The sequence below is a fragment of the Protopterus annectens genome, chromosome 7.part0 (genome assembly GCF_019279795.1).
Source record: "Protopterus annectens isolate FY-2018-M chromosome 7.part0, PAN1.0, whole genome shotgun sequence".
Lineage (NCBI taxonomy): Eukaryota > Metazoa > Chordata > Ceratodontiformes > Protopteridae > Protopterus > Protopterus annectens.
Genome location: NC_056739.1, coordinates 915,097,454 through 915,113,579, shown reverse-complemented (window position 1 = coordinate 915,113,579; position 16,126 = coordinate 915,097,454). Strand labels below are relative to the sequence as shown.

Sequence of the window (16,126 nt, the reverse complement as noted above, 5' to 3'; positions counted from 1 at the left end):
TCGTTCTGTTAATTGGCGTTGGCTATTATGTTTAGTTTGTGTACCACATTATCACTCGACTACAATAAAATGTAATTATTTAAAAAAAATCACAGCACTGACATTTAGAAATCATAGCAGATAGAAAAGGAAGCACTTTCGTACTTCTCACAAAAAAAAGTTTTCATATACTTCACTCTACACAGTTTGATAGATGAATATTTGTCTACATTTGGTAAGGTGTGCCTCCATCAGTACGCTCGACTTTATGAAGGAAGACCGTCAGTAAATTTAAGGAAAAGCAAGGGTAAATCCACTGACCAAGGTAATAGATCGTAGCGCTATGCCTAATTCATAGCAGATGAGAAGTATGCGGGGAAAGGACTACTGATCCAACTCATAAAGTGAACATCAGGCACCTAGCAGCACAAAGACAATCATATAATTTGTTCAGAACTGAAGCAAATGTTATCCACGTACTCGTCAGAAAACATTCACAAGCATACATCTCAACCTCTACCTCTTAGAGCAAGAAATTTGTTGTTGTTCCTTCAGATTTTCTCGGTTAAGGGTCGCCATAGTGGAACTCAGGTCCGCTCATGTTCGGCAGTAGATTTTGACGGTGCTGAGGTGCCAGCTCGATGCCGAACCTTCAATGAAGGCACGCCCATTTGCGCATGTCTTTCGAACGCCAATCGACTGCGAGGAGGACATGCAGACTCCACACAGAAAGCGCTCCAGCCGAGAATCAAACGGGAGAACCTTTTGCTGTGAGGCGACAATGCTATTGCTGCACCACCGCGACTTTCTATAAATAATGGGGGGGGGGGGGGGGACAAGGACAAAGACCTCCGACCTCAAAACAGGGACAATTTTTATTTAAACATTCCTCTTAGAAAATTGATATAACAACATGTTTTGCATTAACATACATTTTGTGAATGGTATGGAGTCTGAAACTAAATGTCTGTCATTATTTTCTGACTTCAAGCTGCAATGACTTGCCAATGATTTGCCCGAAAACTACAATTTTATGAGGAATAAACTAAAAATATGACGCAAAAATCTGGACAGTCTTTGAAAATCAGTACAGTTGATAGAAATGTTACAAGCACTAGTCATCTTATATTTAAATAATCGTATATGTCAACCTTCCTTGTCTAAAACATGGAACAGATGGGTAAAAGGTGGAACACTTGAAATTAACTTCAACTACAGAACACACGTCATGGTCAATAGCTGCCTCTTCATAATTACAAAAACAACTTTTTTGATGACTGAATATTCAATATTTTTTACAGTGGTTATTTGTTAAAAAAGTTTTAACACTGAATATGTGACAAACCTTTTCAGCATGGAATACGGATTTTTTTAAATAATAAAAATTGTGTTTTAAAGAATAAAAATGAAGAACTGTCAATAAAACGCACAAACTAGTTACAACCCTCTTTAGAGCACTGCCTTCTGAAGACAGCTAGATTACCATTTTGCGTGCTTCACGTGGTGCAGTGACGTTGCTAGGCCACTGGCCATGTTGGGAACGCAGTGGGTTCCGGGTACAGTGCTGGAAAATACATGGAGAATTTAGCGGTGTGGTGTAAAGAGCAGTTGAAAAGTAGATTCGGACTTGAAGTTAGTGAAGATGTTGCGCAGTAAGTTTTGCGTGTTTTCCTGTTTATCAACTCATAAAATTGTCGACAGACGACAAGAATTTGTAGTTTACTTCTTTGAACTGTTGCTAGGGTAGTAGTGATGTGTTATATAGGTAGTGGTGCAACCTTCCATTAGCTTTTTGAGTTCATTCATGTGAAACTTTAGGAAGTGTAATATTTAGGAAGTGTAATGTTAGTGTTTCTTATTAAGTTGTAAGTCTTAGTATAGCATAGTAACTGCAGACATAGTTCTCAACCAATCAGGTACAAATCCATAAAACATCAGTGACTTTGACAGACTAATATAATATATGAATTAATGTGCATTTTTTGAAGTAAGAGACAACTCTTAATTATTGGCATTATTTATTAAATATAATTCCCCACCTTTCCTGCAAAAGTCACAGAGGGACAGGGCAAACATTTGAGTCAAAATCAGGGACAGTTAAGAGGTATGACTGCAGATCCCGGACATTGCACTGCTTGTATTCATTGGGGTGGGGTGGGGTGGGTTAGGACAGACAAAGGCCAAAAAAAAAAAGGAACAGATTTTAAATATTGCTTTTATAAACAAGGGCAACAGTTTGCATTAGTATACATTTTCTGAACTTTTAATGTCTGAAACTCAAATGTTCTTTCGGCTTTTCCCAGTTGGGGTCGCCACAGAGGAACCCTGGTCTGGGGTCGCCACAGAGGAACCCTGGTCGCTAATGATTGGCAGTAGATTTTTACAGTGCTGAGGTACCAGCCCGATGCCCAACCTTCAATGAAGGCACGCCCGTTCACGCATGCTTTTCGAACGCCACTCGACCGCAGGGAGGACATGCAGACTCCACACAGAAGGCACTTCAGCCGAGAAATGAACGGGAGAACCTCTTGCTGTGAGGCAACAACGCTACCGCTGCACCACCGCAGCTTTCAATGTCTGAAACTCAAATGTTTATAATTTTTTAGTACTTCATTCTTCACTGATGGATTCAGTGCAAACTTTATCCCTCTCTTCTCCACCAAAGGGCCAATCACAATGCCAGTAGATTGACAGGCACCCAAGGGGATGACGACACATTTTTTGGCATTAAGACCATGGTTCTGACACCCATCGTTGGTCTCAGTGAGGCCTTTCTGTAGGATGTCAATATCACTTGGGGAGTTAATAATGGCTCCCAACCTGCAATCGTCTGTGAACTTTGTCAGCCAGAGTCCCTTCATGTTGGCCTGGACTTCTGAGAAGTAGATGCCAAACAGTAGAGGACCCAGGACCAATCCCAGTGGGACTACACTCGTGACTGGTCGACAGTCTGACTTGGAGTCAGCTACTTTCACACTATGGGTTCTATCTCTGAGCCAGTTTGCAACCCACCTAGTGATATAGGGGTTGATGCCTAGCTTAGTGAGTTTTTCTATGATTCCAGATCAAGATAGGCTGTATGAACCACCTTGCCTTCATTACAGCTCTGGTGATTGACTCAAAGAAGTCAACCAAGTTGAGCAGGCATTATCTACCCTTCACAAAACCGAACTGTGTCGGATCCAGTTTGGAGATTCCCTATATCCTTGTTTATTTGGTCCATGATGATACATTCCATAGCTTTGCATATCAGACTTGTCAGGCTAATGGGCCGATAGTTCCCAGGGTCTGTAGTCACTCCTCCTTTGTGGAGAGGGATGACTATAGCAGGGTGCCATTCGGTAGGGACAAAGCCTGAGGTGAGGCTGTGATTGAACAGGACACACAGGTTTTACAGGAGGGGTGGGCAGTTCCAAAGCCACCAAGATTAGTACCACAACAGGAACAGGGAGGGAGGAAAACTAACTGCAGAGAGAGAGAGACCACAGTATTCAGTGAAACAAATAAACAGAAAAATAAAATGCAGTACTATCTTTAACACAGTATTCAGTGAAACAAACAGAAAGATAAAATGCAGTATTAGTTGTATTATTTTTTGAAACATCTCTCTTGACCAGTTTCATATTCAGCCAGCATTTTCTTCATTTTGACCCCTGAATTATGCAGTTTTATCACCTTATCTGAATATCTGTTTAAAGCTTCTTCCATTTTTTCAGCATTTGATTGTTTGAGTTGATATACTCCATCAGTGTTTTGTTTATTTTAATCCGTTTTTTGTGCAGTTACCTTATACATTTCTCTAGGTTACTGAAAGTCATGTCTAAAGCTTGCACTGATTTTTGCTGTACAGCTGCAGTAGTTCTCCCATTCAGTGTTTCTTCATCACCGTTTGTAGCTGATTTTCCTTCAGGTCCTCTGTATTTCTTTTTTCCTGGCATCCAGGCAGTACATATACTAGCCAGTTACTGACATTTACCCAGAAATTTAGATCCATTGGCTTTCTCTAAGTTTCTGTTTTCACACCGGGAGAAGTAAGTTGTTCTTCAATGTGCAGACATTTTGGAAGTCCTTGTTTCAGCCTCTCTTGTACCTTTTCTTATACTCAAGAGTTGATATTGAAGTAGAGTTCTGCTCTTTAGCCCATGACAGTGTAACAGCTAACAGGGTGACAGACCCACAACTTGCAGTGAGTTGTTTCTGTATTACAGCAGGGTAAAATCTGTGTCTATACTCTGATGTCTTCATCAAGTGTTTAGTTGTTTGAATGCAAATGGGACTTTTAAGTGTTATTTGGAATTCCTGAATCTGAGTTACAAGCATACCATGGACCATTATTTGACTTCAAAATGCAGATTAATGTCTCAAGTACAGCTTTTAGTAGAACTATCCTACCTTGACTTGTAACATCAGTTTGCTTTATGCCTTCAGGAAAATTTGAGCAGTAGTTGACATGTATCCTGCAGATATTGCCTTGATACTGAAACAAATGTGTACCATTCCTACTCGATGGTCTTCACTAGGCTGAATAGGATGTAGTTATTTTTCTTGGGTTATTGGGATACACGGTTTGTACAGCACCATTGCTTGTTCTCTCTGTGTGTATAATCCTAGCAAAGGCAACCAATCTCATCTTCTGTTTACACTTGGCTAATTGAGACTCCTTTTTTTCTGTCAGACATTTCTTGATTGCCTTGGTCTGATAATTCTGCTTGGTTTGAGCTATCCTTGTATACAGAATGCTTCATTTTAAATGAAAAGGCTCTTTCTGAATGACAGACAGTAGGGATCCACAGTTTTGGTTGATCTTTTATGATATAACATTTTAATGTCTTCATATTTTAGTATCTCTTTAAGCTTCCTTTTTCATCGGTACTTATGGTATAATCCAGTTAACTTACAACTCATCTGCAAGCAAGTATTTTTTTCTATTTCTTTTAGTATGAATAATTTGTTCCGCTATGTGGTTTATAACTGATTCTGAAGTTGCAGTTCTGTAGACAAAATGACATTCTTTGCAAGCTTCTTCGTCACTTGTCCTAGCACTTTTTGAATCTGCTATGAAATGGCTTATTGTGACTTTCAGCATGAACATCTTTTCCATAAATACAGTGAAGTTTCTCATAGTCATGTTGACTGCATGGCATAGAGGGAGTTCTGACATTTCATGCAACCAAGATTGAATAGTGCTCCAGGAACACTCTCTAGAAGCTAATGCATGTATTGTACATTGCGCTGTACTTGTTCAGTAGAAAGTATATGCACAGTTCTTTTATGTAATTAGTCTGAACCATCCTGCTGCTACTTTTCTGCATTTTTTGTTTGTGAAATGTTTTGTATTTCACCTGGGCTGAGCCTGAAATTGGTCAATACTGATCATTGTGCTACCCCGGTAAATAAAATAACATGCTAGCAGATATGCTCAGCGCAAGCTTCCCTCCCATCCCCCAAAGGCCCATTCAACATCCCTGATTCTTGTCCCGCACCTCACATTCTCTGTAGATCAAGTGTTAAAGGCCCCAAGGCAAAGAACACAGCTTCCATGGGACCGGATAGTATCCCATGCTGTATTATTCACCATCTCCAGTAAGAACTAGCTTCATCATTGAGCACCCTCTTCAACCACAGCCTAAGTGTATGTTTCATTCCAGCAGAGTGGAGAACTGCCATTGCCATCACCTTATACAAAGGTGGTGTCACTACTGACCCTGGAAACTATCTCCTCATTAGCTTGACATGTCTGAGCTGTAAAGCCATAGAGCATATTATTATGGATCTAGTAAACAAGGACATAAGCAATCTCCAAGCACTTGACCCCACCCAGTTCAGATTCGTCAAGGGTAGATCTTGCCTGTTGAACCTAGTTGACTTCTTTGAGACTATCACCAAGGACCTGGATGAGGGAAAGTCAGTATATACAGCTTACCTTTACTTGGCCAAAGCCTTTGACACAATGCCCTACTCGGGCATCATTGAAAAGCTAACACAACTTGAGGTAAGTCCTTATCTCATCAGGTGGGTGGCCAACTGGCTCACTGATAGGACCCAGAAGGTCAAAATTGGTGCCTCCAGCAGTAGACCTATCACTAGTGGTGTTCCCCAGGGGACTGTCATGGTATCCCTACTGTTTGTCATTTGTTTCTCTGAGGTTCAGGCAAAGACAAAAAGCCTGAGGCTGACCAAGTTTGTGGGCGACTGTAAGTTGGGTAGTGCATTGATTCCTCAAATGATGTTAACATACTGCAAGAGCGTCTCACAGCAACAAATCACTGGTGTCAAAGTCATGGCCTTAAGTTAAATGCAGAAAAATGTATTATCATATGATTTGGCAAAAACGTAGCACCTACTGATTATCACATCAACTGCAACCCCCTAACAGTGCAACCTGTGGTAAGAGACCTAGGTACACAGGTTGGCAACAATCTCACATTTGACCATCGTGTAGCGGCAGTGGTCAGAAGAGCCTTTTACTTGTTTCATCTCATAAGTAAAGGGATTGCATCCAGGAAAAAAGAGGCCATTACCTCTCTGTACTCCTCCTTCATTAGGCTAATAATTGAGTATAATGCCTCATTTGGTATGTACCTCTCCAAACACCTGCACTAACTGGAAGGCCCACAGAAGTACCTCACAAAGAGAATCCCTCGCCTTCAATGCCTGTTCTGTGTGGACAAGCTCAAGTTACTATCCCTGTATTCTGAATCATACAGATTGCTCAGAGGTGATCTGTGTCTTGGCTACAAGGCAATCTCAGAGCCAGTCCTACTTAAGATGCTCCATATCCGTAAGTCTAACTCCTCGCGCATTACCCACTCAAAAGGCCTAAATCTAATATGCGACATCAACAAAACCTGATGGAGAGACAGGCATGTCTCCCAGAGGCTGCCTCATCTCTGGAGTAGACTTCCCATCCATGTCAGACAGAGTACCTTGCTGACCCTCTTCAGGTGCAGCCTTGGTGATTGGATGGGAAACCGCAAATTTGTCCCAGAGGTTCAACCTGTGTCCTTTGCTGATAGAGACAACAGGTGCTGACTGAGGTTTTTTTTTGGGGGGGGATAAACTCTTTGCTAGGCTTGTAAGGGTCCCAGGGCCATTAGCGTAGTAACCTCCTATGATCCTATAAAACTGATGAAGCTGTTGAAAGGGATGGTAGTGAATGGCCAGTACTGTTACACCCATCCTAGAAGAGAGTAGTTGTTTCCTGTGCTACTTGTGTCTATTGGAGGAGGTGTTATTTCAGGTCATTGTTTGTTTGTTTTATGGTCAAAACAAAGTTGTTAGATACATGTTGCGTGGCAGTTTTTGTAGTTATTTGTTTATTTTATAATATCTAATTAGTGACGGATGTGTTTAAGGTGGAGGTGGGGTTACATCAAGGATCAGCTCTGATCCCTTTCTTATTTGTAATGGTGATGGACAGGTTGACAGATGAGATTAGACAGGAGTCCCCGTTGACTATGATGTTTGCTGTGATGTGTAGTGAGAGTAGGGAACAGGTGGAGGAGACCCTGGAGAGATTGAGATATGCTCTAGAGAGAAGAGGAATGAAGGTCAGCAGGACTAAGACAGAATATATGTGTGTGAATGAGAGGGAGGATAGAGGAATGGTGAGGATGCAAGGAGTAGAGGTGACGAAGGTGGATGAGGTAAATACTTGGGGTCAGTAGTTCAGAGTAACGGTGAATGTGGAAGAGAGGTGAAGAAGAGAGTACAGGCAGGATGGAGTGGGTGGAGAAGTGTCAGCAGTGATTTGTGACAAGACTACCTGTAAGAGTGAAGGGGAAGGTCTACAAGAGGGTAGTGAGACCAGCTATGTTATATGGGTTGGAGACAGTGGCATTGACAAAAAGGCAGGAGTTTGAGCTGGATGTGGCAGAATTAAAGATGTTAAGATTTGCACTGGGTGTGACGAGGGTGGACAGGATTAGGAATAAGTATATTAGAGGGTCAGCCCAGGTTGGAAGGTTTGGAGACAAAGCCAGAGAGGCACGATTACGTTGGTTTGGACATGTGCTGAGGAGGGATGCTGAGTATATTTGGGAAAAAAGATGCTAAGGATGAAGCTACCAGGTAACAGGAAAACAGGAAGGCCCAAGATAAGGTTTATGGATGTGGTGATAAAGGACATGCAGGTAGTTGGTGTGACAGAGCAAGACGCAGAGGACAGGAAGAAATGGAAACGGGTGATCTGCTGTGGCGACCCCTAATGGGAACAGCCGAAAGAAGAAGATGATGATGATGATGATCTAATTAATGCTTACTGGGTCATTTAGGAACTTTATTTACTAGGACAAGCAGTACATAAATACTGTAAGATTAGAAACTGACAACAAAATGAACGTTGTTAATTCTGAAGGTTCCTGTATTTTTAGAAATTTGGATATTGTTGCAGAACAGCTGCAGATAGCACAGTGTACATAGCTTCCTATTATATATTAATCTGCTATGTATGGTATACTTATGCATATATGAGCATTTGCATTATTACAACATGAATTAGTGAAAACTATAAATTCAGTCATGGTCTAGTGGCTGTATACCCAAAGCGGTTGAAGACCCATCAGACTCAGCCTCGTATAGACCCATCTCAATTTTAAAACCATGGGAAAGTGTTTGTCTGTACTAACTAAAAGAATTGCAAAGGTGTTTGCAAAACTGGTAGATATGGATCAGTGTGGTTTTGCAGAGTGGAAATCAAACATTTGAGATTAATAGAACAATGATGATCCACAGGGAAGCAGAATGCTTCAAAACCCACCCGTGGTATTTTCTTACAGAGTAAGCGGATATTTTGAGTAAGGCAATGGAAGCATTTGCATTCCCTGATACAATAATAAGGGTAATTAGGAGGGTATATGAAAGATTAGAAGCAAGAATTTAAAGGAGGACTGTTTCTGCCTGGTGAACAGAGAAGCCAGACAGTGGAGTCCTGTTTCCCATTTGCTTTATATTTATAACCAATGGCAAAGAAAATAAGTACTCAGAAATTTAAGGACGTAATTGTTATGGTAATAAAGAAAAGTTGGTTTTATTTGAAGAGGATATAATCTTGTACTTAATAAATCCAGAAAAGGATATCTCAGGCTCGTGGAACATTCTGAGGCAGTTTCATGTCTTTTTCAGGATGTAAAATGAATTAATATAAAACGAACAGTAAATTATATACCCATCCTTGACTTGGTTCAGCAATATAAATATTTAAGAGAGCATAAGATGATGGCTGAGGTCAGAACATTTTACAGTAAATCCCAAAAGATGGTTTCTGTTTTATAACCACTGTAGTATTAAAAATATGAACCTATAGGAAATTCACCCCGGGGATCACTTCTGTGGTTCTGCTTGACAGGGGCACAAGAAAATAATTTTCTTGGGTGACGAAAGCCAGGGTACCTTTTTGGCTAGGCTTGTATAGGCCCTAGGGCCAATAGCCTAGTACCTCCCTATGAACCTATAAGATGAACCTATAAGATGAAGTATTTAGGAATATGGAATATGAAATAAAAATATCTTTGGTTATGGTAGCTAAGGGTATGTGGAAAGATACTACCGGACTGTCTCATTTGTGGATAGTAAGATACAAGTGGTGAAAATGTTTTTGGTCCTTTTTTGCATATGGGTCAGGCATGTTTGTAATTAAGTATAGGAGAATTTGTGAACAATAGTAGAGTTGAAGGAATTTTTCTGGTAGGGGAAGAGGGCAAGAGTTAAGTGGGATAAGCTGACCTTTCCATTAGAACAAGGAGGTTTAGGATTACCTGATTTGAAGGGATATTCTAGAGCTACACACAAGAGGCTCATGTACATAACAACCCAACCCAGCATCCTGAGATTACAGCATATTAATACTAATTTGTTTTTGTCAAGCCTTTCTTCTCTTATTAAACTGTATAGGTTATATTTATTAAAACTAATAATGCATTTGTTTAATATCTTAAAAACAGTAGTCACTGAAAAGACCCCTCCCCCATTTAAAATACCCCTTATTACACACTGCACAAAACTACTTTACTGTACATAATATGCAGTTTATATCATGAAATATTTTCTACAGATATTAATAAGAACAAAAACTTAATTTTTTCTCCCTTTTTAATGTTCTTGTAAATATTAATAACCTAGAGTATATATTTTGTGACGGCTGCGGTGGTGCAGCAGTTAGTATTGTCGCCTCACAGCAAGAGGTTCTCCGGTTCGTAGGTGTGTGTGTGTATGCCGTCTGTGAAGGTGGGTCGCTGGGCTGGAAACTCGACACTGTAAAAACACCACTGCCAATCAGTCTGTGGACTGGTGATCCACTGTGGCAACCTTTGACTGGGAAAAGTCGAAAGACATTGCTTTTGCTTGAGTATATATTTTACAGTCCACCCACAAGTTTAACAAAGTCAACAGAAATACATTCCTTTTCGGCCACTTTTTCTTGCAAAGCCTTTTTTCAGAAATGTGATTTGATAATTTATAGTCTCCCGTGCATTCCCTAGTTTCAGTGTTGCTGCTCTTCTTCCCATTAATCACCATCTCCCAAATGCCATACTCTGGTTCAAGTCCACGGTACTCCTGATTCCTCTAGTGTTTTTTTTTCTCTGTCTCAAAACATTTTCCTTTGGAATGTTGGAAAAGGTTTCACTGGTGATGTCTCTCTCCGGGCTTGACTGTCAGAATGAGAAGCAGAGTCCCCATCTGATTGCTGGCTCCCTTTTTTTGGATAAACTTTATTTTCTCTTATAACCTGTTCTGCATAAAAAATGCCTTCAATCTTCCAGGAAAAAAAATATATTCTGAAGGCAGCTGGATATAGTGGCTTGAATCTCACACACCTGCCTCTCGACATTCCCTGGTTGTTGGGATAAATTTGCTTTTTTTCTGCCTCGCCTGGTGTTAAGTAATCATTTTCTACAAGCACTTTACTATCTCCAGATTTTGATACTTTGTCCTTTTGCCACAATTTTCTAAGAACAAATTATTTCTGCTGGTATGGTTGCATCTTTATTAATATAAGTCTTGACTGCTTTCTCATGGCCATATTTGGAGCATACATTTGATGTGCCCTTGCAGTTTAAAAAATCCTGCTGTGGAACACCTGTCCAGCTGCTTATTGTGCTTTCATAAAAATTAATGCAGTCTGTTTTCAGGCTTTCTCTGTGCATTCTTTTTTTTAACTCTGTCTTTTGAAAGAGCTTTTCTTGAGAAGCCTTTTGCAGCGTGGTTAAAGTTTCTATTTTTTCCAGCAATTTGTTTTTGAGTTGCTGTATTTCTTCAATATTTCATTTATTTTGATCACCTCTTGAGTACATTTGATTTATTTATTTTTCCTCTAAATTACCAGAAGCCATAGCTTGAACTGCTTTTTGTTTTAACAGTTGCAGAATCCTTTCCTGTGTTTTATCTTCACCTTTTCTGGTTGATTTTCTTTCAGGTTTAACACATTTCTTCTTTGCTGGCGTTCAGGGAGTGTACTTCCTAGCCAGGAACTGAATTTTACCCCAAAAACCGTTTCAGTGGAAGTCCTTTTTCTCATTTTCTGTTTTCACTCTGAGAGAGCTGAAGGCAACTGTTGATTAGCATACAGCCATCTTGGAGGTTCAGGAAATTCTAACTTTGATCTTGATTTGTATTTTAAACTTTTACATAGGTGTTTTGGTAGAGCTTGAATTTAATTTAAAGAGCATCCCATGGTTCTGGTGTAATTTTACAAAAGATATCAGTATATTTATCAATGGTGGTTTCCTCTCCTAAGAGGAAGGAATCTTTGTATAGTCATGCCTTGTATCTAGTATCGTTATCCTTTGGTTCAAAATTTGTGAAATTGTCTTTTTCCTGTAAATTATTTTTTTCAAGTTCTGGCATTTAACATACTCCATCTTGTCCTCTTTGTAGTTAACTTATTTCTAATAATAATTTGATATCACTTGAATAGTTGGTGTGTACATCTAGGATTCTTTATTTTAATCTGTGTGTGATGAGCACACTGAAGCCCCTGATGTGAACCCCTGTGTGACCTCTTTTTGCATTAACAAATTCCTAACCTGCTACACCAGGCATGAATTAACCATGCTGGCAAGGTCTCTAACTATAAAGAGCCATGTTGTTGAAGGTTGTATTCTAAGTAAATTTCAACATCCTGCAATCCTTGATCCAGTGTACGTATTCTGTTACTTAGGCAAAACTGTGTGGCAGTCTGTGATTATCTGATTTTGTGTTTAAGCACAGTGATGGATATTTGTAAAACTTTTAAAACTGAGCTTTAGTCATTGTCCCAAATTCTATACTCGGTAGGTGCATTTGCATATAATCTTTGTTTTTCAGTTAGTACTTTTTACTGGGAGCAAATTTCCTGTCTGGTATAGGTTCATAGGTAGGTACTAGGCTATCTGCCCGAGGGCATTTATAAGCCTATTCAAAGTGTGTCGACTTTCGCCGCCCCATTGATTGATTAATTAACTGATCCTCTGTCAAGCAGAGCCAGTGAAGTGATCCCAGGGGTGTATTTTCTGTTACCCATCCACTCGTCAAGGTTTCTCGGCTCTGCCTAATGTAGTTTGGAATTTTTACCAAAGCATGGGGAGTGTCTGTGACAGGAATCTATCCCTCCAGCATGTTCTATTTATTGTTGTGGCAAGGTTTAGCTCACCAGAGCACGTGGCTCTCAGTGACTTGGATTTCTTTAGGTGGAGCATGTCCATCAATTCTGAGTTGGACATGGCTTTGTAAGTCAGGCACAGATCATCTCTGAGTAAGCGATATGCCACTGAGTACAGCCGGAGTTCTTTCAGTCGGGCTGCATAGGACATATGTTTGAGGTCAGTAATCCTCTTGGTGAGGTACTTTTGTGGTCTTTCCAGGTGTTGGAAGTGTCTTGTGAGGTACATCCCAAATGGGGCATTGTGCTCTATGATGGGTCTGATGAGTGACAAGTAGAGGGGCACTATAACCTCTTTATTTCTAGATGCGAACACTTTAATAATTAAATGGGCCACATAGAAGGATTTCCTAACTACCTTGGCAATATGATTGTCAAAGGAGAGATTACTGTCTACCTGGGTCCCCAGATCTCTTATTATCTCTTCTGTATTAAGGAGGCTGCCACATATGTGGTAATTCGTGGGTGTTTCGTTTTTCCCAAATGGGATGACTATGCATTTTTTGGCATTTAGCTTGAGGCCATGACTTTGAGACCAGGTGTCCGTCTCAGCAAGGCCCTTTTGGAGGTTGCCCATGTCAGCCGGCAAGTCAGTTATGGCTCCCAATTTGCAGTCATCGGCGAACTTGGTTAGCCGTAGTCCTCCTGTGTTTGCCTGTACTTCTGAGAAGTATATGCTGAACAGTAGGGGTCCCAGGACTGAGCCTTGTGGGACACCACTTGTGACTGGTTTAGAGTCGGACCTGGAGCCCGCTATTCTTACTGTGTGAGTTCTGTCTGTAAGCCAGTTGGCAACCCATCTCGTGACGTAGGGGTTTATGTTCAGGCTGGTGAGTTTTTTTGTAATACCTGAGTGGGGAATGGTGTCGAAAGCCTTGGCGAGGTCAAGGTAGGCTGTGTGAATAACCTTTCCCTCGTCTATGGCCTTGCTGACTCTCTCAAAGAAGTCAATCAGGTTTAGTAGGCATTATCTGCTCCTAAAGCCGAACTGGGTCAAGTCAAGTGTTTAGAGATTCCCAATGTCTTTGTTAATGTGTTCCATGATGATGCACTCCATAGCCTTGCAGACCAGGCTAGTCAGGCTTATGGGGCGATAGTTACTAGGGTCAGTTGTGGCCCCTCTCCTTTGTGGAGTAGAATAACCATTGCTGTGTGCCATTCTATGGGCACATAGCCTGTGGAGAGGTTGAACAGTGTGTTTATGTGGGAGTTAGTTCGTTCTGTAGTTTCGTGCAAGACGCAGCCTGGGACACCATCAGGCTCCACTGATGCTCTGTTTTTGGCTTTTGAAAGGGCTGTTTTCACCTGTGTCTGTGATTTCTGGGACACTACACTTTTCCGGTATTGTTGTGGGCCCTTTTGGGGGTGAGAGAGGGATGAAGTTTGCACTGAATCTATCTGCCAGGGTGTTGGCAATATCAGTAGGTTCAGTACATTTTATGCTGTTTTGCACTAGTTCAGTGCATATCTGTGAGTTGCCACTTAGATTCTTAACATAGCTAAAGAAGGCTTTGTTGTTAACTTTTGAATCCTTGGCTATTTTTCTTCCGAAGTTAGCCTTGGATGATTTTATGAGGGACCTTAGTTTCTTACTTATACTGATCAGCGATGTCTTTCCTTCTTGGGATTTGCTATTTTTCTGAACTAGTTTCCTCCTCCTATTGTATAGACTATTTATGGCAGGGGTCCACCAGACTGGTTTCCTTCTCTTAGAGGAGTGAGTCTTGGTTTTGCTAGGGATGGCACGATCCATGCATCCTTGTAGGCTCTCATAGAGTGCCTTTGTAAAGGTTTTTGCATCTTGGGCAGTGTTATCCTTTAGCGTGGGGGTTGTGAAGCTTACCACCTTTGCCTTAAGTAAGGTGAAGTTTGCTTTAGAAAAGTTTTTTACTGTGGTTTCCTTAGTTGGGGGTGGTGGTGGGGTGTGGACATCCAGAGTGATTAGTTTATGGTCTGATCTAACCAGTGACTGGTTGACCTCTGGTGTGGAACACCTGTTGCCCGTGATGACCAGGTATAATATGTTTTCGCCTCTGGTAGGGGAAGTTTACCAGCTGATCCAGGGCATTTGAGTTGAATTCCAGGAAGCGCAGGGCCTGGGAATTTGTACTCTAGTAGTTTTCCCAGTTAATTGTAGGGTAATTGAAATTGCCCAATATCTAGGTGTTCGGTAGGACCTTCATGTTTTCCAGCGTCTCCAGAAAGGTCGAGTGGTGGTCCTGGGTCATGGAGGGTGATCAGTACTAGGCCACAATTTGCATTGCAGATTTGCCCGATGTTAGTTGCACATGGATGATCTCAGAGGTATCATGCTGCGCCACTAACCTGGAGGTGTAGGTGTCCTTGATGAATATGGATACACCCCCTCCTTTTGTGTTTCGGTCCATGTTCTGTGGCTGAAACGTGTGATATGAGTTGTAGCCCAGTAGTGCTGGGGTGCTCTCTGGAGCTTTGAACCAGGTTTCAGTTGCTGCACAGATGTCAACGTTTTCCATACTGAGGAGTGCTTCGAGTGCATGCATTTTGAGATTTAAACTCCTGGCGTTGAGTAGCATAACCTTTAGTTTTTTTGTTAATTGTGCTGTTTACGGAGGTGGGTTAGATTTTTGAGCCTTGCCTAAAAAAGGCACTATGGGGGCAGCAAGAGCCTTGGCCAATATTCGAAAGCATAGGCGTGACAGGTGCAAGCCGTCTGTTGTGAAGCAACGCGGCTTGTCGAGCATGTCATCCCAGGCTGACAGACATTGGATCCCCTTTGAATGACACCAGAAGCTTAGCCAATTGTTGAAATTGATAATTTTTTTTCTTTATACTGAGGTATCATTCTTGGTGAGGGCAGAATGCTCGTCAGGGTCATACCAGCATGGGCTTACATGATCAGAGAGCTCTTCCATGTCTCTCTTCATGTAGTCTAGGGAGGTACGTCTCAGGTCTTTCACACCAACATGAACAATGACAGAGTCATATTTGTACTTGTTCTGGAGTGACCTGAGTGCTTGTGTTATGTGGCGGATTCTGGCTCCCGACAGGCAGCTAACAGTAACCTTCTGCTTGTCCAGCCTAGTGAGTGGGATGTCAGTGTGCCTGACTATAGAGTCACCTATTACTAGTGTGTTTGGTATGTTATTTCGCCTTAAGGGCTGTGATTGTGCGGCACACTGATTTTGTGTTTTATGTGTCGTCTGGTTTGTGATGGGAGGTGCAAGTTTTTTGGGTGTCTGCTTTGGAGGTCTCTGATGCTTTTGCAGGTTTTTATTTAGAGCCTCCAGGTATGATTTTGTGTATTTGTGTATTTTTTTTGCCAGTGCTGGTTTAGTAGGTCTATGAGTGGCTGGAGGTGTGGTGCAAGTGCTAACCTTCTCTTCTTGACTGTCATTTCCAGTCTTGGGTGGAGACAGCCTCCAGCTTGGCTCTATAGTTGCATCTCTCACATGATACATGTTTGCAATGGAATGATATTAAAAAATGCCAATGGTCCCACCAGCCCTACTGGTGAATTATCTGTATATC

At 41.3% G+C, this 16,126-nt stretch overlaps 1 protein-coding gene across 1 annotated transcript in view; it reads left to right on the top strand.

Moving 5' to 3' along the window:
• Positions 1–1,456: 1,456 nt before the first annotated feature.
• The window catches only part of TRIP4 (thyroid hormone receptor interactor 4), a gene marked incomplete in the record, with an annotated part of 1,109,057 nt that continues 1,094,387 nt past the window's right edge, over positions 1,457–16,126 (top strand). The window contains 1 exon segment of the mRNA XM_044077489.1: positions 1,457–1,631. Within this exon segment, the coding sequence (XP_043933424.1) occupies positions 1,555–1,631 (77 nt within the window).